The 27503-nt window shown below is 42.4% G+C and overlaps 2 protein-coding genes across 16 annotated transcripts in view; both read left to right on the top strand.

Annotated features, from left to right (window-relative positions):
• The first annotated feature begins 5291 nt into the window (after positions 1-5291).
• uchl3 (ubiquitin carboxyl-terminal esterase L3 (ubiquitin thiolesterase)) lies at positions 5292-9838 on the top strand. 2 transcript variants are annotated; one of them, XM_076747617.1, is made up of 9 exons: positions 5305-5441; positions 5619-5630; positions 6605-6733; positions 6932-7088; positions 7541-7626; positions 8526-8573; positions 8728-8803; positions 8911-8969; positions 9064-9375. In XM_076747617.1, exons 1-9 carry the CDS (start codon positions 5400-5402, stop codon positions 9151-9153), a joined length of 699 nt encoding a protein of 232 aa, XP_076603732.1. In that variant the 5' UTR covers positions 5305-5399; the 3' UTR covers positions 9154-9375. The 2 variants fall into 2 exon arrangements, with proteins under 2 accessions (XP_076603731.1, XP_076603732.1); XM_076747616.1 differs by lacking the exon at positions 5619-5630 and having other exon boundaries at positions 5292-5445; positions 9064-9838.
• Positions 9839-11499: 1661 nt separating this feature from the next.
• Positions 11500-27503, top strand: part of LOC143330243 (LIM domain only protein 7-like) — a 47860-nt gene continuing 31856 nt past the window's right edge. For 3 of the 14 annotated variants that reach the window (XM_076746637.1, XM_076746627.1, XM_076746638.1), the window contains exons 1-5: positions 11694-11938; positions 12168-12282; positions 18301-18371; positions 20344-20413; positions 25223-25329. In XM_076746637.1, the coding sequence (XP_076602752.1) occupies positions 12214-12282; positions 18301-18371; positions 20344-20413; positions 25223-25329 (317 nt within the window). In that variant the 5' untranslated portion in view covers positions 11694-11938; positions 12168-12213. Of the gene's footprint in view, positions 11939-12167; positions 12283-18300; positions 18372-20343; positions 20414-25222; positions 25330-27503 lie in introns of those variants that run through there. The other 11 variants (XM_076746632.1, XM_076746633.1, XM_076746630.1 and 8 more) reach the window with 8 other exon arrangements.

Raw genomic sequence — 27503 nt, 5'->3', positions numbered from 1 at the left:
AAAATGTCCACAGCGCCACCTACGGTATCGGAGGTCTGTTCTTTCTTTGAAGTTTCACCCTTACGGCTGTCTTGGCGGTGCATTACTGCCTCCTTCTGGATTCGGTGTTCCTCAACAGTAAAAAAAAATAAAATAAAATCAGATTCCAAATTGAAGAAATGACTACACAGCTTGAGAGCTGACCACCTGTAAGTTTCAAAGCTCAAACTGGAACAACCTGATACTGTCAAAGTCACTGAAGAGTTCATTTCTGGTTCAACTCCTTATAGTAAAATCCAGTGTGTTAGGTTCGATAATGGCACAGAGCTCACAGCAAGACCTCCAGTAACTTATTATTTGATAGAAATCCTGTGGCCAGAAATATTGGAGCAATTTTTGACAGTGATTTGACTTTTTTTTTAAAGAGAGTTCTGCCGTCCTGCTTCCCTCCGCTCACAAATGTATGAAAAATCAAGTCATTTGTATCTCACGCTGATTTAGAAAAGGTAATTCATGCTTTTATTTAAACTTGTCTAGATTATTGCAGCTCTCTTTATAGTCCTCCTCAGCCAAAAATCAGTCTCGCGTTTCCAACTTGTTCAAAATACTGCTGCTGGAATTTTAACTGTCTGGGCTATATTAGTATATAAGTGCTATATAAATAAAGCAATTATTATTATTATTGTTGTTGTTGTTATTGATAATATTTTCTAAGCTATATAATATAAATACTCAATTCTATTCTATGTTTTATCCTATATACTCTATGCAGTAGTGTCACCTTCATGATCAAAGTGACATGTTGTCATGGAAGAGTGTGAGGGTCATAGAGCCACATTGCTGTCTGTAGTATCCCGTTAATAATCCCACGATATTTCTATGATCATTCAGTGGCATCTGTGCTACTGAAAATACTCCCTCAGAACAAACCACTTCTGCAACCAGTTATTTTAGGGGAGACATGACTACAGATGTTGTTTTTAGTAAAGATATTCGGGGTGTCCTACAACAGTGTCCCTCTATTCCCACTGAGACGTCCCTCCGATTAAAAATGAGCAAATTACCGACTGCACATAGTGATGCAGATGGGGCAGCACATCAAAATGACAGATGAAGCACAACATAACAAAACTCAACAGGCCATTTTTAGTTAAGCCAAAGTGTAGTGCTTTGGTTTAACTAAAAATGGCCCGTTGGTTTTTGGTACGCCGCAGCAGCTCTACCAGCTCTTGGCAGGAGCACTCTTCTGTCATAAGTCATACCAGAATATACTGAGTCTTGTTGGCATATGCCAGTGATGATTATGATGCTGCTGCTGTTATGTGCAGCTCATAATCATCTTGTCACTAGTTTCACTAATAGATACCGCTTGTGTTGTTCAAGTGTTAGACGTCAATGCTAAGAGGTATTTCTCTGACCAGTAGTATTATCACTGATGTTCGAGCAGCATGTGGCACATGAAGATGATGTACACATACTTTTACTTTTAGTAGCTCTACTTTGATGCAAATACTTTTGCTTAGGCTAAGTAAATATTTAAATGCAGAACTTTTCCTTGTAACAGAGTATTTCTGCACTGTGGTGCACATGTGCGTATTTTGATGTGATTACTTTTACTTAAGTGAAATATCTGATTATTATCCATTTATTTTCTTATAACATACATAGAGAATGTCTACATTTCATGATTCATTATAGTTTCAGATTTATCTTGTATCTTGTAAAATACCACTTTGAATGAGCAGATATGACACTAAAACAGGAGTGGTGCACCATCTGCCACTTTTTGATGTTAAAAATGTGAATTAACGTTTGTGGCTGTTTGCCCAGGTTGAGTTTCTACTCACAATGTGATCTCTAACTGCTTTTCACTGCAGAGGACAGTTCCAAGGCTGCAGGGGTCTGAGCCCCGTATTGACCCCCAGTTAATGAAGCACTCTTCTCTTACTGGTTTAATTGGTCGATGGGGAAATTGATGCCTTCATCTCTGAATTTCCCATGGCTGTTTGTTTAACTGTTTTTCACCAACAGTGTTTGATCAGAAGATACAATATTTGCCTTTTAACAAGGCACAGGCCTGTAGTTATTTTTAGTAACTAGGTTGGTTATTGTTACAGAAAACTGGTAAGGGGCAATGTTCCAAAATGAATTTTAGAAGCTCTTCAAGAGGTCTCATGGGTTCTCAGTAAGGCTAGTGATAATGGAAAATTTGGGCATTTTGATTTTTTTTTCTTTTTTCTTTTTTTTTTATCCATTTACAGATGATATGACACAGAACAGACGTAACAGCATTTCAACAAAAAGACAATTGGCCTATCTAAGGACAGAATTTATTGAGGTGGACACAGGGGCTGAATTTTTCATTGAATATAAAAAGGGAGACGTTGCCCAGCGTTGTTTATATTTTCTTTAGACTGTCATCTTTACATTGAAAAGAGGCTATGGTGATTACAGTGATGCATGAGAGCTTTGGATCAAGAAATGGGAAGACGCTTCTTCAGGGAATCAGATTAAAAGTGCATGATGCAAAGCAGCACTGAACACTCAGCCCCATGCACTTTGTGTTTTATAACAGTTTATCAGTACAATGACTACAGAAATATATCATGAAAAATGTGTTTGGTGAAGCCCTTTATAGGATTGCATCAATCAGACACTTTTCAGTCTTTCTTCCAGGCTAATTGGCCTGACGTTATGAATTATGATGTCCAGGAGTTGAACTGGCTCCTAGGACAATACCTGGTGTTGTCCATTGTTTCCTCACTGTTCATTTTGTCCAGTGAGAACATCTCTTGGATTCAGCAAAGGTAGATTTCTCCCCTTGTTCCTGTGGTTTTAGTGGTATGTTTGTTTGTGCTTGGTGGGTGCATCTGTTTGTTTGATTTCTTCCTTGGGTCCACATTCTCAGACAGAGTCAGTAACGTTGTCTGAATCTTCTGACCCATCAGCAGCTCTGCGGGACTGATTTCAGTAGAGGACGAAGGCCGACCTGCCTGCCTGATACCTGTACTGCTCTCTCATTCTGTCCAGTACTCTGGGTATAAAGTGGAGTAGATGTTACATGAATAAAATCATATTTCTCACTTTACTATCTGAACTCCTCTGAAACTTGCTGAGGTCAGTTGTCACTTACTAGCACTTCTGGAATGCTGAACTGTGCAAAAGTGGCTGTTAGCTTTACTATGATCTGGCTAATGACTGGCACTAATGCCAACTGTATCAAAGTACATTTGATACAGTTGGCATTAGTGGCTTCTGTTCTTGCTGCAAAACCACTTTCACTTTTGTTACTATGTCCTATGAAATTCTTCACCATCACACTGACTGGTTGGCTCTCTCTCGGCTCATCACTAACCCTTGATGACCACTGTGAATCCTTTCTATTATCTCTGTTCTCATAAAGAATCACAATGTTGTTTCCCCATACTGCTAAACCTTCGACCTCTGTCAATTCTCCTCTGACCTTGAAGAAATTCCTGACTGTCTCAGGTGCTTTGCTTTCATAAGATGGCCAACCTGACAGGATGAACCACCTCGCTACCTGAGGCTGGGACTCTGCGGCTGTGTGGTGTCTGATCTCTTGCATCCTCAGTAATGTGGCTTGGACGTGGCTCAGGACTGAGACATTGTCACAGCCTTTACTGCTCATTAAAGTAGATTGGTTGTCAAGCTGTAGAGAGCTCTGGCATGAGTTTGGCCATGTAGTTGACCATTTAATGGAACTGCATGAGCTCCAATACATTTCAAGGTTGTGAGAAATTTTCTCTCCCAGATGCTTTCTGTGGGTCAGGTCTCATGCCACTCTCATCAAAGATGTGCCCCACGAAGCCAATCTGCCGCTGTTTGAACTTACATTTAACTCTGTTCAATTTGAGGCCAGCTGCCTCGATCACTTTCAGCACCAGCTCCAGACGTCTGTCATGGATGTCCTCAGCTTCTCCGTGAACTAGGATGTCATCCATGAACTCTTCTGTTCCTTCCAGCCCCTGTAAGTTTTCTGCCATTTAAAGCTGGAAGATTTCTGGAGCACTTGTTATCCCCTTTTGAAGTCAGCAGAAGGCATATCTCCCAAAGGGAGTGATGAAAGTGAATAATTTGCAGCCATCCTCATGCAGGGGAACCTGGTAAAATCCACTGGCAGCATCTAATGACATGAGCACTTGACCATGAGAGACGTGACATGATTTTCTCTGTTGTGGGTAGCACATACTCCTCCTGATTCACTGCACAATTTAGTTTCCTTAGGTCTGCACTGCACTGGACCTCTTGTCTATTAGGACCGGGACCATAGTGGCACATCACTCTGTGGCCTGTGTTACCTTGTGGCGAAGCATCTTACTTGAGAATGATTTAAACAGGTTTGGTCCTTTGCTGGTCGCTCTTAACTTGACCCATTTTAACTGCCTGTGGGTGACTGCTGCTGTCTCCTCTGATCACAAACGGGGGAAATGCATATTCTTTGCCTCTGTAGACAGTATTAGCTGCGAACCAGCCCGTGCACCTGATTATTATTTTTTTTTTTTTTGTCTTTTCAAATATTATAAACACCCTTTGAAACTCACCTTCCACTCAGAAATAATGTGTAATGCGAATTGACTTTTCAGTGAAGCAGGAGACATCATCTTGTGTTCAGCAGTTTAACATTCTTGAATGAAAAATATTATTTTAATGTAGTAATTAAATGACGTTGTAGAAAAAACACATCAGACACAAATTATTATCCAGAGCATTTTTTGTAAAATAGGTCATAAAACATGTGGCTTTCAGCTTTCTGTTAAAACTTTCAAAACATGCATGAAGTTTGAATGTAAAGATTTATTTTATTGTAAATGTGATTATTTTAGGATTTCTTATATATACTCTAAAAGAAAAGAAAATCTGAAAAACATATGTACAATTAAATATTATAACAAAATTTTGAAGATACTAACACCTCAATCTGCAATGGTTTCTTCTTTCTTTCTTTCTTTCTTTCTTTCTTTCTTTCTTTCTTTCTTTCTTTCTTTTTTTTTAATTCAACGAAATCTGCACTGGATCAACTGCGTTGTATTCCACGGAAGAACGTCAACTTCAACGGCTGGGAATCTGTGACACGCCCATGACTCTGGAATGGTCCACTGTTAGGCTAATGGTGAGGGTAGTAAATTCAAAATCCTTAATTTTGCAGACAATGAACCATTACAGAACTATTTAGTAGGGAGAAAAATGCTAAACATCTTTAAACAATATATGTAACGTATAAATGTATGGCACAGACCTGGCTGTGCTGTATTTATGTTTTTTTGAAGAAGTAAGTACCCCTATGCAATGTTGAGGAGCACTTTCCAGACGCGGAAGCGATTTCCAGCTGTCAAATAGATTTTAGTAAATCAGTTTTAGCTCTCGGTGGAAAGGAACATAACAGTTGACGTTACTTCAAAATGGACTGTCCACGCTGGTTGCCTCTGGAGTCAAATCCAGAAGTATGTATTATTAATTCTTTTCAAGCTATATTCTTTCATCGAAGTCATTCATTCGCCAGCATGTGAGGGCTAGCTAACTTATAGCTAGCAGGGAGAACAAAAGCTGAAGCCGGTGCGGATACATTGCTAAACCCAGCAGCATTTTGAATAATGTTTATTTGTGTCTTTTCATTTCAGGTCATGACAAAGGTGAGTACTTCCTTCTGATTTAATTTAACAGCAGATGGGGTTGAACAATCAACGGCAAAGCGACTTTTAGAGGTACGAGGCCTACCTAACGGTGCTAACGGCCACATTCTAATGTAACGGTGCCGTTAAACAGTTACATCACTAAATAACGTTTTCTGTCTGGTGAACGTAAAGGAATGAAGCAGACCGCCAAGAAGTCGACATACTCACTGACAGAATCCATTGCTAGTAGCATGCTGTAACTGTATGTTTGAGAGAACACATTTTGAAGTTGTCTTATTTCACGAGCTTCATTCCTAAAGCAAATTCCATGCTTATTCCCATTACATGCAGTGCTGCACGACATTTTCTGTGACATCTACATGACAGCGTAGCCTCTGACCTGCAGGAAAGATTTACAGCCTGAAGAGGCCAAGACTTCTGAATGAAGTCACGGATCCAGATTTCTAACCAGACTAATTGCTGTCCACTTTGAACAATGTCCAGTGGTTGGATGTTTTCAGACTGTCTCAGTCTGTAAATGTTAGGGCAGTTCATCTGCTCAATGTCATCACAGAGGACACACTCTGTTGTGCACACTCGCTGGAAATATGTCATTTGGTACTAAATATGAAGAAACACAGAGGCAGTGTTCAATTGATACATTTCCAATTACTTCATTTAGGTTCATTAAAGGTGTAACTATTCAGCAGGTCAGCCAACCATAAAAAATGTTAAATTTATTTACAAGGAAGTACATGCACAAGTTTCCAATAATGAATTAGTAATGAATTAGGATTTGCATGGAAATCCTGTTCTTCCTGTAATATGGACCAATAGACACAATGTACAGGTAGAAGTCAGTTGTTTCTGATGGCAACCAGCAGCCATCTATTACATGCAACTTCTCTTTGAGTGAAACTTGTTTGCCTGATATTGTTCGCTTAGCTTGATGTCTTTGAATGCATACACATTTACTCTCAGCTGTTGTGTAGTTTGTCAATTGTTTGGGTATGAGACCAACCTGGCAATTTGGAGATGTATATGGATTGGATCCAGAGCTTCTCAGCATGGTGCCAAGACCAGTGTGTGCAGTGCTGCTTCTCTTCCCGGTGACAGAGAAGGTACTTATTATTATTATTATTATTTTTGCAGCATCTTTGGTGTAAAATGTATTAACTTCATGTTCATGAAACATAAGGGATGTCTCCACATTATGCATGTTTTAACATATGAATTCCATGCATGATGTGCAGACTCATGTACATGCCATAGAAAACAATGTTCAATAAACATTTCTCCTCCCTTCTGCTTTGGTCCAGTATGAAAATTTCAAGCAAGAAGAGGAAGAAAAACTCAAGGATCAGCCACAGGAGGTCTCTCCAGATGTCTACTTCATTAAGCAAACCATTGGAAATGCCTGTGGAACAATAGGATTAATTCATGCAGTGGCAAACAACAAGGCACACCTGGAATTTGGTGAGTACTTATTCTGTTCACATTAGATGCAATGGTCGAAGTGTTACAGACTCACACGTCTACAACTCGAGGGGGACAAGTCAAGATGGTTGTGTGACTGCTAAGTTGATTGTGTGAGGGTTTGAATTACTGTGACTTGACAGTGTAACTCTGTGTTATTAGTATATCCATTAAATTAGAGGTTTATTTTCTTTTGAGATAAAACAACTAGCGCCAATGTGCCAGCACTTAAAGGCATTCATTGTTCATTTTTCTCAGAACAGTTGAGACGACTGTATCACTTAGTTTTTAGACCAGGAAAGACGACATGTATAACAGTATCAAAATCCTTTACAATGCATAATCTCCTATTACAATATCAGTGTAGCCACATATCACCCAGCTCTAAATCCAAATAGATTTTTGCAGACAGCTTTCTGTAGGTTTTATCATGTGTTGTCCTCTCTCCTCAGAGCCAGATTCTGCTCTTAAGAAATTCCTTGAACAGACCTCTAAAATGACCCCAGAGGAAAGGGCCACCTTCCTGGAAAAAGATGAGGTAAGAAAATACTAAGAAGAAAAGGTTTGCACAAGTATGTGATGATAATGAAGCGGTCAGAGAGTCACACAAGTGAAGGAAAACTCTGGGTGATTGGGTTTTCTAGTCAGCTTTTCCCAACAAGAGTTAAGTGTTTGCTGTCACAGGATACTTTCCCAATCTTCTAATCGGTCGGGGGACAGATGAAAACAATGTTTTGGCCCCAGACCTTTGACTTGTTGAGTGATGACACTGAGGAAAAAACCATCTGTGTTTCCTGACAGCTGTAGCTTTTCATTTTATGTAACAGCTCCGTAGCTGTCATTTGTTAGATATTAACACTGACCCTTGTATCATATCTTGCATAAGAAATCTTAACTTTGAAGGAGATTGTTCAAATTACCATGAAGTACAAAATACAACCCCAGTTTCATGTGAATGCAGAAGCAGAATGTGATTATGTGCTAATCCTTTTTGATATCTGCTCAGTTGAAAACAGTAAAAAAGCGAATATATTTAATGTTTTACCTCATGAGCTTCATTGATTTTTGTAAATATCTGCTTATTCTGAATTTGATGCAGCAACACGTTTCAAACAAGTTGGCACAGGAGCAACTAAAGACTGGGAAAGATGTGGAATGCTCCAAAAACACCTGTTTGGAACATTCCACAGGTAAACAGGTTGATTGGTAACAGGTGATAGTGTCATGATTGTGTATGAAAGGGGCATCCTGGAGAGACTCAGACGATCACAAGCAAGGATGGAGAGATGTTATCCACTTTGTTAAATGTGATTACATTTTACACAGCATCTCAACTTTTTTGGGGATGTAAAGAAAAAAGTCACTGTACCAGTGACCACTGCTTACACTGCAAATCACTGACTTCTTCTCTCTTCTTCTTCCTTCTCTGTGTTTCAGAGTATACGTGTTACACATGAATCCAGTGCACAGGAGGGACAGACTGAGGTTTGTAGTGTGTTTCAGATGATCCATCTTGTCTGTCTAGAGGATGCTACTGACAAATAATGGCGCTCGTTTTGTGTTGAACTTTGTTTACTGCACGATGTAAACGCAGATGAAAGCTTGACTCGTTTAAATGTTTATTTCTTGTCTGTCACAGGCTCCGAGTTTAGACGAGAAAGTGAATCTGCATTTTATAGCTTTTGTGAATGTTGGCGGACAGTTATATGAACTGGGTGAGTTACAGAAAATATTTAGCTGTATTTGTTACATTGTTGCGTGGTCATTACTTTAATTCTATATTCAGCTGTGATTTGAAGCAAACTGTCATTTTTGTACCTAGATGGCCGGAAGCCTTTCCCTATTGTCCACGGAAAAACTTCAGAGGATACTTTTCTCGAGGTGAGACATCACAGAATAAAGCCGACAAACTGTCAGAAAAACATTTCTCGAGCTGAGTTGCAGCTCATCATTTTCCTGATGTGTTTGATTGTAGGATGCTGTAGCGGTTTGTAAGATCTTCATGGCTCGCGACCCTCAGGAGGTTCGTTTCACCATCATTGCCCTCTCCAAAGATTCATACTGAGGAAAGTCCCCCGCGGCCCCAGAAAACAAAGAAACATGACTGCCAAACATTCTCAAGTGCTAACTTAATTGGAAATTTTTATTTTAGCAAGTGATGTGGGGAAGATAATAAAATGTCAGGGATATCGTACTAAAGTAATGCTCCATTTTCATCATAGCGTCACCTGCTGCAACTTGGATGAAATCCTAAAGGAATTAAAGTGCTGCTGTGCAACTAAAAGTATGTCTTGTGAAGATCAAAATCTTCCGGTTCCCCACTGCTCAAACATTTTAATAACTATACTGCACTAAAGTTAGTTTACATGGCATGTTTGGCTTTCAACTGAGAGAAATGGAACAAATTCTCCACGTCACTGAGGGAACTCGACCTCTTTTTTACTCTGGGTTTAAGGATACATACTGTATGTAGTGATTTGTTTTTGATCAAATGTCTAACAGCATGGTCAAAGCCATCTGAAGAAACATGATTTGCAAGGCTTTAATTTCAGTCATAGCTTTGAAAAAAAGAGATAGGCCTAATGCTGTTGTATGCAGTAATGATGCTCTGAAGAGCTTATCAAAAAAAAAAAAAGTCTCCTGTAAGTGAGGCCAGCTGAAACATGCAGACTGTGCATCAGTGTGGACTGTGCCTACATTTTTGTAATAACGATCAAAAGTTCAAATAAAAGGCAAATTTATTAAACATTCCCCCTGTGGATCTTCTGTGTAACACAGACATCTTTGTTGAAAGTGTTCATCTGTTTGTTTGCGTAAATCAGACTTGGACAGGTTTATTGTCAGATGTGTCCAAGGCGTCCTGAAGACACACTGGTGGAGAATCTCAGTAATGGAAAATGAAAAAAATATTTAAAAAGTGTGGTTTTTCTTTCCTATTTTCTCAAAACTTAAAGGTTAGGAACAGTTTTTGAAGTTTGTCTTTTAACAGTAGTCAGGTTCCCATGTGACAGTCGAAGCAGGATTTGCTTGCTGTAATCATTCCTGTGACTCCTGTGAATATCTTCCAGAGTTTTTCTTTTTAGTACAAACCCCCCCAGACACTTTCCTTACTAAGCTGCAACGAAAAGAGAATAAGACAAAGAGGGAATTTAACACTAAAGAGACTTTGGAACATACAAACTTCATTTGTCTGACACAAACTGCTGAAGCTTTATTAGCTTCAGATAAACTTTTCAATGTGTATTTTCAACCGTCAAAATAGCTGACTCATGTTCTTTTGATTAATTAATCAACTAATTGTTGCTGCTCTAATTGTAAGTTTGTCTTGTCTAACTGCTGCAGTTAATATTGTGATTAAAATGTCTGATCCATCATCTTACCTGCTATGTCCTCCTGAAGCCTGTAAGTCTGCACTTGGGGAAGACATGAAAGCATCTTTAAATTGAAAGGTCTACTTCTTGTTTCTGTAGCTTCCACAATAACACAATTCTAAACGCCTATTTGTAATTATTCTGTACATAAATAACTACTTGTTTGCCTTGTATGTGAGTTGTGCTTCTCAGAATCGACACAGAAGTGTTCTCCTGGTGAAATGGCTCTAATTAAGTCTGCAGAGGCTGTAGCTCAAAACAGGAGACTCAGACTCTTTGTGTGCAGTCGGATGGCCTTACTTTTTGGGATAATGAAACCCCGAGAGGCAGAGGAGATGCTCGAGGGGTAACTGACTCAGCCTGTTTCTCTGTCACCACCATCACTGTGAGAAACCTCTTTCAAGGTGATCTGAATTTGATATGTTAAAACGCTCATTGATCCAAACTACACTGACTGCAAATGAGTGAAATGAGTCACTCTTCACTTTCACTATTCTGTATGCAGCCATTCAGTGTTTAACAGCAAACTGACCCAAAGGGCTTTTCAGCCCGGCAGACCAATGAGTTTCTTTCTCATTTTCAGGCCATTTATAATTGACACAAAGGTTGACTTAGGATTTCTCAGTGAAGTCAGAGCCAGCTGTGTGTGCGCGCTGCACCAAAGACGTCTTGAGAGGCTACTCATTAACATATGAACAGCATTTTCATGTTGCTGTTGAGGTTGAGAGGTTTCACATCTCTATAGGCTGTGTGCTGTTGGATGTTTGGATCTATATTTTGGATGATAATCACAGGTTTTCTTTGACTCTGCAAAGAAATCATAGTTGTCAAATAAATGTGGCAGAGTAACACGCAGTTCTGAGGTAAGAAGCACTCAAGTACAAGTACCTCAAAGTTGTACTACAGTTGCTTTCCACTACTTCTATTACAGTTCAATTACCAATGCATGGACTAAGCTCGTTGTTTTCCAGGACCTGTCGTGCACCCTAAGCGCCGCTGCGTGGCGTTGCAGGAAAGAGTTTCGTCCTTAGAGGGGAGCCGAACTCCTCCAAGGGACTCCAAACTTTCTGACACTTATCTGACTGGTGCTCAGACTTCCGCTTATTAAGATTCAGCCCTGAGGAATTGCAATGTGAGAATCTCCTGTTCGCTGGAGAATCACACTACTGTGCACTAACTGTAGTGGCAGCGGTGGAAAAACCAGGGATCAGCCAGAGAAAGGAAAAAAAACAGAGCGAGCTCCAGCTTATGTTCACCTGGGACCCGTGGGTGGTCCTCGGACCCCACTTTGTGAACCCTCCAGCCGCGCAGCCTCCAGCTCATGAAGCTTAAAGTTGATGAAAAGAGAGCCTCTCCTGTCAGTGCCTCCAGCAGGTCGACGCCGGAGACTCGTTTGATCGCTGCATAGGCGGAGCGGAGCGAGCGGCGCGTGAGAACACGGCAGAAACAGACGCACAGGTGTGTCGGATGACAGAACAGGTAAGCAGCAGCGGGGTGATGCAGAGTGAATGCGCTACTGTTACACCTCGCATTCATTCACTGATGAGCTGTTGGAAATGAACAATAGGAGGAATTTTTTCATGAATGAGGAGTGTGATTAGAGGTTCTTCAAGACTGCTTGACGAGTTTTTGAAGTGCGTTCATTGTGTCTGCTTGTTTGAGCTGTCTCATATTTATGCCATTATACTTCTTAAATGCGGGCCACTAGGAACCGATTTGGCTCGCCGGTGCAGCTCGGATAGTAAGTTCGTGTGATGGAGTGGCGTGAGCAGTCCGCTGTCAGCTGCGAGGAAGCCTACTCGGAGGCGCAGAGGTGGATTGAGGTGAGTAAAAACTATTCAAAATCATCTCAATGCCTTTCTGTACAGTTACAGGAGTTTGGAAGTCACAGATTGCAATATGGCAAACTGGGAGAGTGCCGGTTTTTGTGTGGATCTCTCCAGTTTAAAGACTCATATAATAGTATTTGACTGCCATGAGTCTATAAAGGTGTAAAGCTGAGGTTTGCTTTCCAGTACTCCCTCATTTAGGTGTATGTTGCTTGAATTCTTATGGCTGAATGCAGATCAGCTGCTTGCCACCAAGTTTCAGATAGTAGTCACCTGGACCACAGATGCATGGAGACATGAGTCACCCTTGACCTTCCATCTCAGGTGGCTGGTTGGATAGAATCAGTCTATTATTTCAGCAACTAGAAATCGTGTGGCTTTAAACTAGCCAACGCATTCGTCATGCCCTCTCTTATCTTATCGGGCTCTCTTCAGAATACAGGTACACGGCTTTGACTCATTAGTATCGTTTGCTGCCTGCCTCCTTTGTCAGATCATGCTTGGACCTGCTCTCAGTTTTTGATGTTTCCCTGGACTTTGAGGCTTCAGTTGAAAGCATGTAGTGAGAAAATCAGCAAGGCAGTAAAGACTTCTATAAATGATTCAGGCTATTGTGCCACATTCCTACTGTAACCACAGACCAACCCAGAGTAATTGTGGTTTCCACCTTGTTTATGGCACTTGATATGATAAAATGTAACACTCTTAGCCGCAGAATATTGAAATTGCTATTTCAGGTGTCAGCTGGGAGTCAGAAACTTAATTTGTTATGTTTGTGATGTTCCCTCTTTCCTAGAGCAGTGACAAAAAAATGCAAAATAGCTACCAGCCCAAAAGAAACTATCCACCAGCACTTTCAAAAACATTCCCTTTTTATTTCCAAGATGTTAAATTATCTAAACTTTCCATCCAACCTCCAGCCAGACTCTCATTCTTTCTCTTCTCTTTACAAGCGGCTACAACTATGTTTCCTGCTCTCGCAAATTCTCTTCCCAGCAGGGTGGCGTGGAGCTGCTGCACGGTCGTAACTAAACAAATATTGTTCTAATTTCATGAGGGGTGAATCTGAATGCTTGTGATGTGACATCAGTGTGTCTCACACTTGCACACTGGCCCATTGTAGTGGCTTAGCTCGTGGGTTGCGGTGGGGGCACGATCTCAGGCGGGGGCAGGAAGATTAGGGAGAGTAAGCAGGAACCTGACCAAGCTGAATAGGTAAGGGTGTGAGTCCACAGGGCTGTTATTTTAACAGGATAGGTATGAGAGGTTTAGTGTGGGGGGGAAATACAATATCAATCAGAGACCAAGTTCTGGCACGGGGCGAACAGTTTCCCTTCAAAGAGAAAGTTTTGTGGCTATTGGATTCTGCCACTGAATGATTAACAAGCTTCTTGGCTTCACAGCACTTTAAACAGAGGCATGTGTGCACGGCGAGGTTGGTGGTATTGTTAAAAACTAGACTAAATGGTCTGGAGCCTGTCACATGGACGCATTCCTGCATTAGCTGCCATGGCTGTGAACATAGCCCCCTCAGAGCTGGCCAGCTGTCAGCACAGGGCGCTGCGTCCTACAACGGCAGGGTCGAGCAGAAGAATAGAGGTCCTTGTTGATTCAATAGAGAGGCTGTAAGTGTGACTGTTAGGACAATCAAGAGCAAGCGGCAGTGTTTATGCCACTTGCAGGTCAGGACATGACGCATACGGCCGTCTGTGAACACAAACACTCATAGAAAATGTCGATTTTTATATTAATAAATCACCCGTGCAGATCGTGTCAGTTTTACCCGTCACCCTTTGTTGTGATGGTCAAGAATTATTCTCCACTCAGGAAGGTGTTATCCAGAATAGTAAGAAAGCCTCCTTAAACAGGTTTTAGGTAGAGCTTCTCTCCAGCCACGGATCTGCTTTAAGGTCATATAACAGCACAGCCAGTTATAGTCTGTGTTGGGTTTCAGCTCCAGTTTTGATTTGACTTCCCTGTTTTTGTGTGAGGCTGCTTGAAAAGGGTCGTGTTGTGTTCCTCACACACTCTGGAAGGAAGCCGCCATTCAAAGGTAACCTAATCCTGTGGATTATTTGAAGTTTTGTTTCTTACCCGCTTGTTGCTGTCATCTAACACTCAGCCAACTTTGTTCTGCTGGTTCAAGCCTCCTTTATGTTTTGGTGTACTTTGTTGGAGAAACAGTGTAACACAATGCAGCATTTTGGCTGATTGATATTGTACATGGTTGGATTTAGGGCTGCAGTTAACAAGTGTTTTCATTATCAGTTAATCTGGTGATTGTTTTCTCCAAATTGATTGTTTTTGTGCATGAAATATCAAGAAAATAGTGGAAAACACCCTTTAGAATAAAAAAAAAAAACATTCACCAGAATAAATGTTGGCATTGTACATTTGTGCAAACCACAATATTGTGAAACTTTCTTTCTTTATGTTGAAACTTTCTGTCTTTCTGTTGTTTCTGTTGTCTTTCTGTCTTTCTGTTTCTTTCTTTACATTTCAATTTTAAACTTTATGTTGTGACAACACTGTGGTGAAGGTCTGTTGGGTTAGATCGTGTTTTGGCTTGATATACCTGGTTTTGTTGTCACAAACACGCCTTGAACAGCAGTCTGCTGCTCGACAGTCGCCCTTTGATAAAAGTGATCAAAGTTGGGAAAAAAAGGTTCAAATTCAAATTCTTTTCACAATATTTCCATCCATAGCTGCTTTCTTTGAATTATTTTTGTTTGTTTGTTTGTTTTCTCCCACTTCTACCCCCACAACGCCTCATGAATTACCTCCTGTGAGCCATGTCGCTGTGTTGTTTTTCATACCGGGAGCCGTGTGACTGGACCGATCATTAGTCACCTCACTGCAGCACCATTCTGGATGTTTGACTGTTTTGATGGAGAGTAATTAGAAACTAGGACGCAGGCATTCAGATGTACTCACGTGAAACAGGACCCCGCACAAGAAGCCATTCGCTTACAGTTACACGTCCATGTGGTTCTATTATTCGGATATGCTGATGCCTTCGAGGCTCATGCCTGCAACAGTGGTATATTTTTCTTGAGTCGGATCCCTGAATTTTTTGGATAATGTCCCAGTCGCTCTCTGCTGACCCATGCCCCTGTCCTCTGCAGAGAGAACAAAGAATTTTAGGAACAATTAGTGGTGGGGGGGGCTGCATCCACACAAACCTTGAATACTGATTTGCCTCAGTGCCCTGCATGAATAAACAATAGCTGTGGTCATGGACCCAGAAACTCCTGGATTCCTCTGAATGTTTGTGTTCTACCAAGACACCGTTCTCACTCCAAGACACTGATAATAGTTTTACACATGCATCAGAACACTTTTAAGTCTTTTAATGGGAGGGGGGGGGGTCATCATGAGACTTCTTCGACATGTTCAGCGGGGGCATTCTTGAGGGGAGTGAGGGTGAGTTTGCAGGAAGGCAAGCTGTTTTTAAAATCTCTGCTCCTGCCGCAAATCTCCCTCTTAAATCAGAGTAGTGGTGTGTTGTTGCAGATTAGACTTATTATCCCACATGGCAGGTTCAACAGGAGAGAGAGAGAGAGAGAGAGAGAGAGAGAGCGAGAGCACAGCACGCTGGATCTAAGGGGAGTTAATACCTCTAATGATGACGATAGAGTGGAGAAACTATTCTGTTACAGCCAGCTTAGTGCCAGGTTCAGTGCCAGGGTGGGTCCCACCTTCCACACATGGACTGGGAGATAATATCTTAATCATCAAGTTCATTCTGTTGGGCTTCGGGGGGTGAAACATCAAAGTAGCAGGCACCAGGGAATCTGAATGATTGTGCCAATTCCACCTGTATTTGTTTGTTTGTCTGAGTCCCAGCTGCTGCCCCCGCATGCATGGAACAGTAGGGGTCAGGATTTCATACGCCAACTGCAGCGGCTGACTGATTATGCACCGTGCTGTAAAATGAGTTTGCCCTGCATGTGAATGTGTGTGCGTGTGTGTGTTCGTGTTTTGTGTTGTCGGTGTCTGGATGCGACTGTATTTTTGTCAATGAAGGAGGAGCAGGCCAAGAGCTGCACATGTTTAGTAAACAAAACAAAGTATTTCCCAACAATGGCTGGATCGCATTGTGCAAACACAGAAATGCTGCAGACAGCCGGCGTGTGAGAACTTTAATCTTATTCATCTATTACAGCATGGTCTAATTCTGTTGGAATGATGGGTATTTGAGGCCGTGGCCCTCTCAGGTTGCTCAGGGTGTGGGCTGAGAGGTAGCACGGCTTTGTTTGAAAATAATAATAGTGTCCTCCAGTCAGTCTGTCTAATTGCTCCTGTTTCTCCTGCCCTCCTCAGAATGATGGCCTATACTTAGCTATGGCAGTAATTCTCCTGGCTTTTGTCCCCTTTCCCCTTGAAAGGAAAGGGGACAAAAGCCTTGAAACAAGGTACATCTGACCAATTTGGTTGGTGAGACCCGTTTGACTTGTTTTGCCTTGTTTGTGAGTGTGTGTATGTGCATTTGCGTCTGTGTGTGTGTGTACTCTTTGGTTAATGCCAGCTGTCTTACCTCACAGTATATGCACCGTATAATGTGTGTGCTCATCTGCCCTGTTGGTTATGTAAATTCATTAATTTCCCAGCTGACTTAAAATCAAACACCTTACACTAACCTGCACTCAGTTTCCAGTTTATTTAGTACATCTAGCTAAAACTAATGCAACATTATACTGAAAGGTGTTTGTTATTCAGCCTGTCCTCATTGATATAAATGGAGTGGACAAAATAATGGAGAACACTCGACAGTATAATGCACAGTACAATACACAGTCATAAATGGCACAGTGTTTCAATAATATCAGCTCCTAAAATGAAATAACACACGTGCTCCTACGCCGACTGTTATCGAGCTAATTCTGCAATGAAATGTGATTCACAGCGTGGCTGCCAGAGTAGCCGTAAGCTTTGCCAATGTTTGTTCGACCGCTGCGGGAACATTTAGCGGGATATCTCAAATATGCTGCAAAGTTATGCCATGGGTCAAGGAACAAGCCATTGGTGTTGAGCACAGATCAAGATCCAGGAGTCTTCTGCACATGTCAAGACATTTTTGAACATTTTACTATTTACTTGTGACATACTGCACTTACTAGGACGCAAGAATTGTGTGCATCCATGTATCCAGAATTATGTATTTTGATGCACATTCAGACTCAAATTAAGCAGCTCTAAAATAACAAATATAGAGGATTGTTCAGAACAGTACACACTCTTAATCGTTTTCTAATGTAACTATTTTGTGCTACATTTGGCAGCCCAGGTACTGATTGGTCAGGTCGTTAATGGTGATAACAGAACAGGAAGCTCTGTTAAGGAGTGGCCAGCAGCATGATTTTCATATCCCCTTACAAAGTTGTAGTTTCACATGAAAACAAAAAAATATCTTATTATTGGCTTTTACAGGAAATACAGATTGTGTATATGGAAGTGTGTCGATGTGAAAATCTTATCTTTAAAGGATGTTGTGTGGTTCTGTGTGTGTGTGTACTGCATACGTGCATGTGTTTAAGTGTGTGAGGCTGCACGTCATGCATGCAGATTGCGGACATTCGCCTGCATATAATGACTCTTGGTGTTCCTGCAGTGGTGGTTTGAGATCATGGGAAAGGCATGAGGCTGTAACACAGCCCTGTGTTCCCCTCAGTGCTCCAGATGCTCCCATAGCCTTGCGGCTTGGGCAGCCTGGCTCCAGCACAGTTTTAACACAGCTCCTCCGTTTACCAGCAGCTTTTAGCAGTGAAGTGAAAAGAGCTGAGCCACTTGAGAGCTCGCGAGGGATACCTGAAGAACTATGCTCAAGTCTGTCCCACAGACACTGTAGGAACTCAGGAGGAAATACCTCTGACTTCCTCTGCTACTGTTCTCGACATCCTACCTTTCTTCTCCGACCTCCCCACCCCACCACACGCACAAACCCACGCCCTCTCTCCTCACCCAACCCCTCTCGCTATTTTGCTCACTGTTTTTGTATCCCTTTTTTTCCAGGCAGCAACCAAGAAAAAATTTGGGAGCAACGACTTCCGATCAGCGCTGGAGAATGGCGTTCTGTTGTGTGAGTAAGTACTCTGCTTTTCCCAGGCACCTCTCTTAAGCCACTCATTCATATGGAAACCCTCTGCTCTCCTCCAGGTCTGCACTCCAACGTAAGTGTTACTGATATTTCCCAGGCAGACCCCCTGCCGGGTCACTGTTTGTTTGTCAGCCACATGAAGCGAGCCAGTGTTTGCAGGCAGCACAATAGCGGGTGTATTTTGTAGTTATTTCCAGTGTCAGATCTGCCCTCCGTGCTCTTGTTTGGGAATATGAAGTGTGATCTATTTCAAGAGGAGTTGTGTTGTCTGTTTGACAGATGTTACAGATCTGTGGATGGGCAGAGTGCCATCCTGCCTTTAATGAGAGCTGTGAGAAGCTGTGTAGTGAATGGAAAGCCCTCAGCTGAAACCACATCGGAGAGCCAGGGTACCCTGCTTACTCATTAGCCTGGGTGCATCAAGAGTTTTGATGAGTAAGAGGAACAAATTTATCCACGCAAAAATGCCTGTAGATTCAATTCACCAACTGCTCTTCTAAGAGCTGTGGCTTTTCTCAGATCAGGGATGTGTGTTTGTGTGTGTGTGTGTGTGTGTGTGTGTGTGAGTGTGAGCATCATGTCCCATTTATACATGTGTCTGTGGGCAGTCCTGGTGGATGTGATTTGCACGAATCAGCAGGAAGCTGTAATTACCAGCAGCCCATGCAGAATCTTCCAAACCTCTATTGGCATGGGTTCAAAAAAGAAGCCCCTCGTTCTGCTGATTTGAGCCTGACTCCACTGTTTGCTCCCTCTCAGAGAACAACAGAGACACTTTGAGCGAGGGAGCTGTCAGTGTTTTCTCAGCGTGAGGAAGAGGAAGCCTGATTAAATCACTTTCACCTAGAAGCCTCCATTCCCATTGTGTGGTGGTTATCACAACCGCTTGGAAAGGAGCGTTTAAGTGCTGGTTGCACACATGATTACATCCTACTTGGTTTACAGTGTCTGTTATCTGATGAAATCCTTACGGCTTTCTATTGTTTCACTGCTAAATGACTAACATAAACCCAAAGGCCTTTTGAATCTATTGTTAAGCAATGCGAAGTCTTCCGACCCCCATCCCATCCACCCTGTCTGGCATCCACCCTAACAAGTCATTGAGTCTGTTGAGTTTTCCAGGTGTTTGTGAGATACTTGCAGTTTTTTTGTTGTACATTAACTGACTTCAAGTTCAAGTTAGCTGGACCAACTATGTCATTAAAATGCTGTTTTCTTGTTAGTGCATCTGTAAGAATAATCCAATAACATGTATGATAATGCAACAGTCTGAAAGGAACTATTCTGCATATAAGCACTGTTTTTTTGTTGCTTTAAATCACAGCTGCATCAATCATTTGAGTAATTTTAAAGCAAAAAATTTCAAAGATCTGGATGTGGCGGCGTCAGAAATGGGAGAATATGCTGCTTTTTCTTGTATTACTTTATCATAAATTGAATTAAAACTCCAAAACCTAAAGACTTTTGAAGACATAGCCTTAAGCTGAGAATTGTGGCAGACTTTTTTCACTGTTTCCTGGTGTTTTATGTCTTATAGACACTGAGGTGTTACTACTTTTATTGTATTTATTTATGTATTTACTTTTTTCCCGTCTTGGATCTCTTTTAAAAGCCTTTGAATAAATTCATTCATCGTTACCTATCAAAAACCATTACTGTTTTACCGAGCATTTTCTGATGTGTGGTGAGTCAAAGTTTGTTTGAGGTTGTTTCAGTAGAACACGACATGTTTTAGGAGCAGAGGACCTGGTGTGTTTACATCAGGGTGCAGCACTGGCCATTTACTAAACTGAAGCCAGGTGGCCATCATTAAACACAGTCGTAAACACACAACACTGAGACTTTGCATCGCTTTTCACTCTTTCCTTGTGAGTTAGACCAGTCTAGCCAATGGCCAAGTGCTTTCACTTATCCTCTGCCTTTCCCTGATGTTCTCTCTCTGTTTTGTCTGCTCACAGTCTGATCAACAAGCTGAAGCCTGGTCTTATTAAGAGGGTTAACAGGCTGCCCACACCTATCGCTGGACTGGTAAGTCTTCTCTTTTTATTCAGCCTGAATGTGAGACATAAGACGCTGCATGTGCATTTGGTTTAAAAAATATCTTGACCCGTAGCCTCAACTGCTCATCCTCGTCTTCTCCATTCACTGTTTTGTCTCTTTACTCTTTGGTTCATGTCTGTTGCACTGAGTATGTGTGAAGATGTGAGATGAAGCAGTGTGAGAAGCAGCAGCAGCAGCAGCAGCAGCAGTTGAGCTGACTGGTGACAGGTCTGAGGCAGGGCTGCCAGAGTGAGAGAGGTGTTTGCCTCAGTGACATGTCGCTGCTCATATCCATCCACGCTAATAAGTTCAGTGAACGTAGAGCGGCTTGAAAGGCCACCGGCTCGTATTTGAGTGCACCATAAATATGATGTCTGCCATGCCTGAGGCTGCATTCAATCAAAATCATTCAAGACAAAAAGTCCTTGTGCTGGTATGATAATTAGGTTTTTGATTGAGTGATGAGAGGTCGTGGCTGGTTTACGTAATAACCTGTTATTGAATCAGTGTTCTCAATCTTTTCACCTTTTTAGACCTGGCAGCATCTTCAAATTGAAGCAGCTTGTGGCCGAGGCCGTTTGGGCCACAGTGGCTCAGTTGAAATAAACGTTTTGGGAGTGTCTGCACACAAGTGCTCAGGAAGTAGAGGGTTGAAAACCCTACCTTAAACCCATCCCTCACAAAGCTCTCTCTTGTGGGAGTAATTGAGGCCAGCTGTCTAGAGGAATTACAGAGAGCCCCAACTCTAACCCAGGCCGTCTGAGTGTATGTCGGTGGGCTCAGTAACACTCAGCATGTTTGGCAAGACAATGACAAGTTTGCAGTAGAAGAAACAGACTGGCACTCAGGCTGGCTGTAAACAGTAAACATGGTATTTGCAGTACAAAACACTGTACCATCATACGTGTGTTATGACATAAATCAAATTCCCTGCCAGTTTGTGTTGGACACTTGGTAATAAAACTGGCTGCGCACCTGCTGAGGTAATGAGGTAAAGTATATCCTCCATCAGTAGCACTGGTGTGGTATTTCCGAGACTTGGACACAAACCTGAAACCATCTGATCATAAAATCTCCAGCAAATGTGAAGGCTCCTGGTTGGCCCGCAGCGATCAGTTACTGCCAACCACATGGAGAAAAGTGAAGAGCTCTCCAAACAAACATTATTCACTCTCACTGTGAGAAGAACTTTCCCCCCAAAGGTCTCAGGTAGTGCCGCTCGCTCGTCCATCTCTCATCCCTATAAATAGCAACATGTCTGTTCTTTAAGTGCCGGAAATAAATGGAATTCAGCTTTGTGAAATTATTCAATGTAGACACTTGTAGAGTGTTGTCAGAGAAGAAGAAACTGGAAGAATGCTGCCTCTCTGGCATGCTGCAGTTCAAAAAAGGCACGTGGAAGAGAAGCGCCGTGGACAAAGAACAAGAGAAATGCTGTTGGCTCTGTTTTGTTTGTAATGTAGACACAGTATAAGTTTAATCACTGCCGAATGAAAGGCTCTTTGCAAACACGCCTCATTAACACTCAAATATGAAAATCTTCCACCATTATGGTCCTAACTGTTGCTACAGTTTTGCAATCTGAAAGCGCTCAAATCGATAGCAGGCTTCAGCTCTGGCAGAATAAAAATCCCAGGGAGGGAAGAGGGGGAAAAAAAAACGGAAATCTCTGGTTTTGTGGAATATTTAGCAACATTGGCTCCAGACCCGGCCCTATTCTTTGGCCTCTCTTGTGTCCAAGGGAATGTTTCCCATGTCAGCACACTTCTCTGCCTGTTGCTGAGCACTCAATGAGCTGTGGGTTTGGGTCATGGTACCCTGGTTCGGGCTTGGTTCTGCTTTTACCAGTGCTGGGCAGGAAGCCGGCAGTTGTGCGGTGGAGCAGCCAGCTACTTAAGTGGGGGCCCCGGATTTGAGGCCCACTGGGCTGAATCCAAAGGGACGGAGTTAAAGATGACTCTGTCGGTCTCTGCCCTCCATAAATACACTGTAATTGAAATGGTGCTGGATGTTCCTGCATACACCAACTCCTTGGTGGGTTGAGGTAGCAGTGGGAGGAGATAAACAGACAGCTTCAGTGGCCCTGAGGGTGTCTTTACTCATCTAAATGTGTGTGTAATCATCTGTGCAATGACAGACATTTTACCATGTTTTGTTACTGTGTTTGTGTTGTATGGATGCATGTTATGACTGGAAGTGACTGTCGGTACAGGAAGGTCTTTTATTGGGCCTCTGTCAGGAGAGGCAGCATTTCAAGTATTCCATCTCGGTTTATTGTCACAGGACTTGAAAATGTGTAGCCTGATATTTTAACCATAGCTTGGCTTGGTGTTTGAAGCGCTGCCATGGGTCAGTCGAGGGTAGCTGTGGGCGTATACCCATCTGAGACAAAGAGTACAGTGGAAGAAATAGAGTGACTACAATGTGACCAGCTGGGACAAAGATCCTGTTATACCAAATGAGACACCTTATGAGTCAAATCTTTCCGTTTCTTGGTGTGAGGTGCTTAAATCGGGGTCCTCAAGTCTGCACGAGAGGATTAGAGGCTGCTGGATGGGTACAGCATATTTAGCAGGATTATGTGCAGGCACAAGTCAGCATAACATTCCTTCAACATCATTATCTCTGCATGTTATGGGACTGATTGTTAGGAGGACTTTCAGAGTGTTCATAATGGTCTTTCAAACTAAATACCATTCACAACTAAATTATGTCAATTATCATTTCATATAGGCCTTGATTACATTGGTTTGGCAGAAGACCAGGACCTGAAGTGAGATTTCCATGAAAATTGAAGCAGTGAAGCTCAATAGTCTTTTATGGCCTGAACTCTTTCATAACATAAAAATCTTATCTAGAGCTTGACTGGTAAATCATCCGGGCTGATATATCAGAGGCGATTAGCTTGTTGCAGTTGTTGTGTATGTCAGTCAATAAGTAATAAAAAATTACTGCACAGAAATAGAAACCATTAAGTCACAGGTGCACAGTTTGTCCACCAGAGAGCACTAACAAGTTTATTGTTCAACTATCAATGTTCCACTCAATACATATGGTGCGCATAATTCTTTGTCTATGTTATTTACATATGTAATAAAAGATAAACTATATAACTACAATAAACTTTTATTAATGAATAGCACGATCAGCCGCAAACCCAGTATTGATCGGGTTAGAATCACATCAAACATGCAGTGCTTAAAAGCTACATGTAATGACGTTGGCGCTGACTCATCATGCTTAACATGCTGAGAGGAGGCCGGGGAGGCAAACTGTCAGGCTCGCTTTGTTATTTCTGACTGTGCATGCTGTACACATTGAATGACAAGCTCATAAATTTGGTGTCACTGAAAAATGTACATGTGAAGTATGTTACATGGACGAATGATGAGACAAAATAAGGTCTTACTGACTGAAAGAGAAAAAGCTTACCGTTCAAAGCCCGTGTGGTTACAGGTGGGGTGAGTCATTCTGATGAAAGATTGTTGATATTGCCGTCTCTCCTTCTTCACAATGACATTACACGTTAGCACGTCTCGCTCCCCCCGTCATCAGGAGCACAAAGGCTCCACCTGTTGCTGATTGGGTTGTGGCTCGGTCTGAGACACTTCTTTCGTGTGGAAAAAATGAGATTTTTCTTCAGCGCACAGAATGGACAGGTAGCTGGAAAATGACAGTGCATGTCTATTACCAAGACAAAGCAGAGGAGGAGGAAATATCTTGTGTTATAACAAATATAGAGTGTCCCCAGTGCCTGCTAACAAAGTGTGTGTTGGGGAGGGGGGGTGACCTGTAGGGCCCAGTAAAGTGCTGTTAAGGGACAAGCAAAGCTGTTAGCAAGGGATTCCTGCACAGAGAGGTCAGCTCTCTCCTACCATTTGCTAATAAGCATGCTTGGCATTTAAATATAGAAGTAGCCACCCCTTAATTATACCAGCCCACGTTGAAGCCATGTGTCATTACATGAAACCCTCTTCAGCAGTGCTGTCCCAATGGGAAGTGCAGACTTACAAACAAGACACTTGGGATTACAACTGGAAAAGTCATAACCCCTGGAAAGGCCTGGTGTTTTTGTGGTTGAAGATTTGAAATGCATGAAATGTGTGCGTATTTATAGAGCAAAATGGCTTCTTGCTTTCTGGAATCGCACTCACACATCTGCGCAGATCACGTGCACGCATATAAACTTCAAGCAATATAAAATGATCAACGCAGTTCAGGAGGAGAAACCATTCTTCCACTCCCATGTCCTCTTGCTTCAGGAAAAATATTTGTCAGTTTCTGTCACCCGACCTCATGTTTCATAGCAACCAAAATGTCTCCAAAATACTCCACCGCCCCACAGTTTTCACAGGTATTCATGAGGAAAGGGCTTGGCAGGGAAGGGAGAGGACAGTTTCAGGGTGTGAGAAGGAGCCAGCAGCAGGCATTCTGTTCCTGTGGGTGTCCCCTTCGCACTCGCATGGCCGGTTGGGTGGGACTTGTGCACAGCTCTGATGTCATCCTTCCTGCTTTTGGCTTTGTCCCCACCCTAGCCCAACCCACAGGTAGCTTTGCCGCTGTCAGTCAGCTCCTGTCACGCAGCCTCTCCCCCTTGCATGTGTGTTTGTGTGTGTTCTGCTCTGGGCCGCTTCTTATTTGCTACACACACGCTCCTCCCAGGCCGTCTCTGTTCTCTCTGATATGAACTTTGGAAGCAATGAGTTGTAGGCTGTGTCCCTGCCAGAGAATTCTTGAGTGATTATTCTTTGCCTCTGAAGGTGGACAACCCTCATCCCTGCTTTGTTCTTTGTCCAGGACAACCTTAACGTCTTCCTCAAGGCCTGCGGGAAGCTCGGACTAAAGGAAGCACAGCTCTTTCACCCCGGAGATCTTCAGGACTTGTCCACAAGAGTTACAGTCAAGTAAGTTCTGATCTTGTCATTTTTGTGAAATATTGGTACTGCTGACGTTTTGATGCCCATCCTTGCCTTTCACAGAGTTGAGGTAACTCCTGTTTTTGACTCTTCATTGAACGAACCAATTCTCAGCCTCTATTTACGCTTCCTTTAACGTACACAGAGCGGATGGACGTTACAGTGTGCCAGTTTACAGTATATCTGAGCACATGTCTCCTCATGTGAGGCATGATTCAAGCGGCAGTTAAAAAAGGTCAGCGCTATTTTCAGTGTGTGTGTGTGTGTGTGTGTGTGTGTGTGTGTGTGTGTGTGTGTGTATTTAGTAAGCACCTATTTCAGCACAGCTCTATGTGTTACTTTAAAATATGATGGAGTGATGGGGGCGAACAGCCTTTGCAACATCCCCTGTCCAACGTTTTTTGCACGTCATACCCCTCTCATTCCCATTTCCTGTCTGCTTCTGCTGTCTAATAAAGCCAAAAAAATTCTCAAAAATGGAGCCACAGAGGCAAGAAGAACAAAGGACAAGCTCTTCGGCATGTCTGGTTCGCTGATCTGATTAAATAATATCCAAGCAAATTCATTTCCTCTCAGTGCAGGTCATGAAGCAAATCATGAATTCAGTCACAAAACATTAGGCATGAGAGTACTTGTGTGCTCTCAAATACAGGTTTTACATGTTAAGGACAGGTTTTTCTGATAGTGTGTCAAACAGGACAAAAATGTCAAGACACTGCCTCATTATTTTTCAGTTCCAGACAGTTGCTCCCATGTCAGTTGCGTGCCAGGCAGAGATGTATGCAGTATGTTGAACAACCTGTTCAGGTTTTACGCAGGTGTGCCTTCAGGAGGGAGCAGACAGAGCTCAGAGCACAGTCCATCCACTGTGACACCCCCTGCGGCTCTGCTGTGCAAGCACAAAGAAAAGTGCTTCGGCAGCAATACCTGCAGGCCCTTAAACTTCACGTAGATAGGCCCTCAGTAGCAAATACAATCACTTTCGGTGGCAAAAATAATGCTGAGTGATGTCATTAAGTTTTTTCAAGATGCTGTGTACCAGCGGCGCTACTGTTCTTTCTGTCGCTCTGTGCCGCTTCATGTTGTCTCTTAGTTGTGCAATTAAGCTTGGTTTGTTCCTCTGAGATGTTTCCACAGCCTCCTGCAGCGTTTTTCCCATGATCCAGCCAAGACTCTGTCAGTCACTCTTTAGCAAGACTGGTGTCGAAACCACACGTCACAACGGCCCACACAGACACAGATGCACTGTGCACACATGGAAGTATGAACATCTAAATAAACAAATCTTCCTGCTATTTATCAAGACACACCCTCCTCGCCCCACAGCAGAAGATAGGCTGTCCTCACATACCACAATATCGTTCCCTAAATGTCTGATTAAGCGTCATAAATGTAGAGATAATTCTTTTATGGAACTGATGCCCTGTGCCTTATCAAACATTTCCCCTCTTGCACAACCTTTTCCCAGGATATTGGCGGTAACTTACGTGTTTCAAAATGACAGTCGGAATGCGGAAATATGACGCCCATGTTCATGCAATTAAGGCTGACATGTAAAGCTATTGTCAGTTTAACTTTAGCATATTTAAAGTCTGACTGCTCTGTTGGGGGTGAGTGTGTTTCTGTGGCTCAGCTCTTTGCCACCATGTCAGCCTGTATGCGGGGGTTTGGTCAGAGGGGGCTCGCCATCCTATTTTTAGGACCGCGGGGGTCACTTTGACAAGCAGGATTGATTGGAATGGTATCAGGACTCAGGAGAAGAGCTTTTAATAGTGTGTTTTTCTCCCCCTGCATGTGGTCTTCAGAGAACACCTGCGTGTGTGTGCGCTTGTGAATGTTTGAGTACGGTTTGTGGGTTTGTTGCTGTATCTCATAAGGAAATCTCTTCATTCGTCTTGGACTGCTGCTGCAGCACATTGTTGCTCACCTCAAACATGCTCAACCATTCCAGGTCCTCATATTTTAGATGACCCTGCTGCTGCTCTGCAAATGTTTTGAACACAAGTCAATCTTGACAAATGTTTCAGGGAGAATTTCTCTTCTTCAACTCATTTCTTACTGTCACTCTTGAGCTTGAATGCAGCATATTGTCATTGAGCGAAGTCTTCTCTTTGCTGAGAATTTATTTGAGATGAAAAAAATGTCGAGCTATATTTGTTTGT

This window comes from Chaetodon auriga, chromosome 13 (genome assembly GCF_051107435.1).
Source record: "Chaetodon auriga isolate fChaAug3 chromosome 13, fChaAug3.hap1, whole genome shotgun sequence".
Classification (NCBI taxonomy): Eukaryota; Metazoa; Chordata; class Actinopteri; order Chaetodontiformes; family Chaetodontidae; genus Chaetodon; species Chaetodon auriga.
Note: the sequence above shows the minus strand (reverse complement) of the source record. Positions and strands in the feature narration are given on the sequence as shown.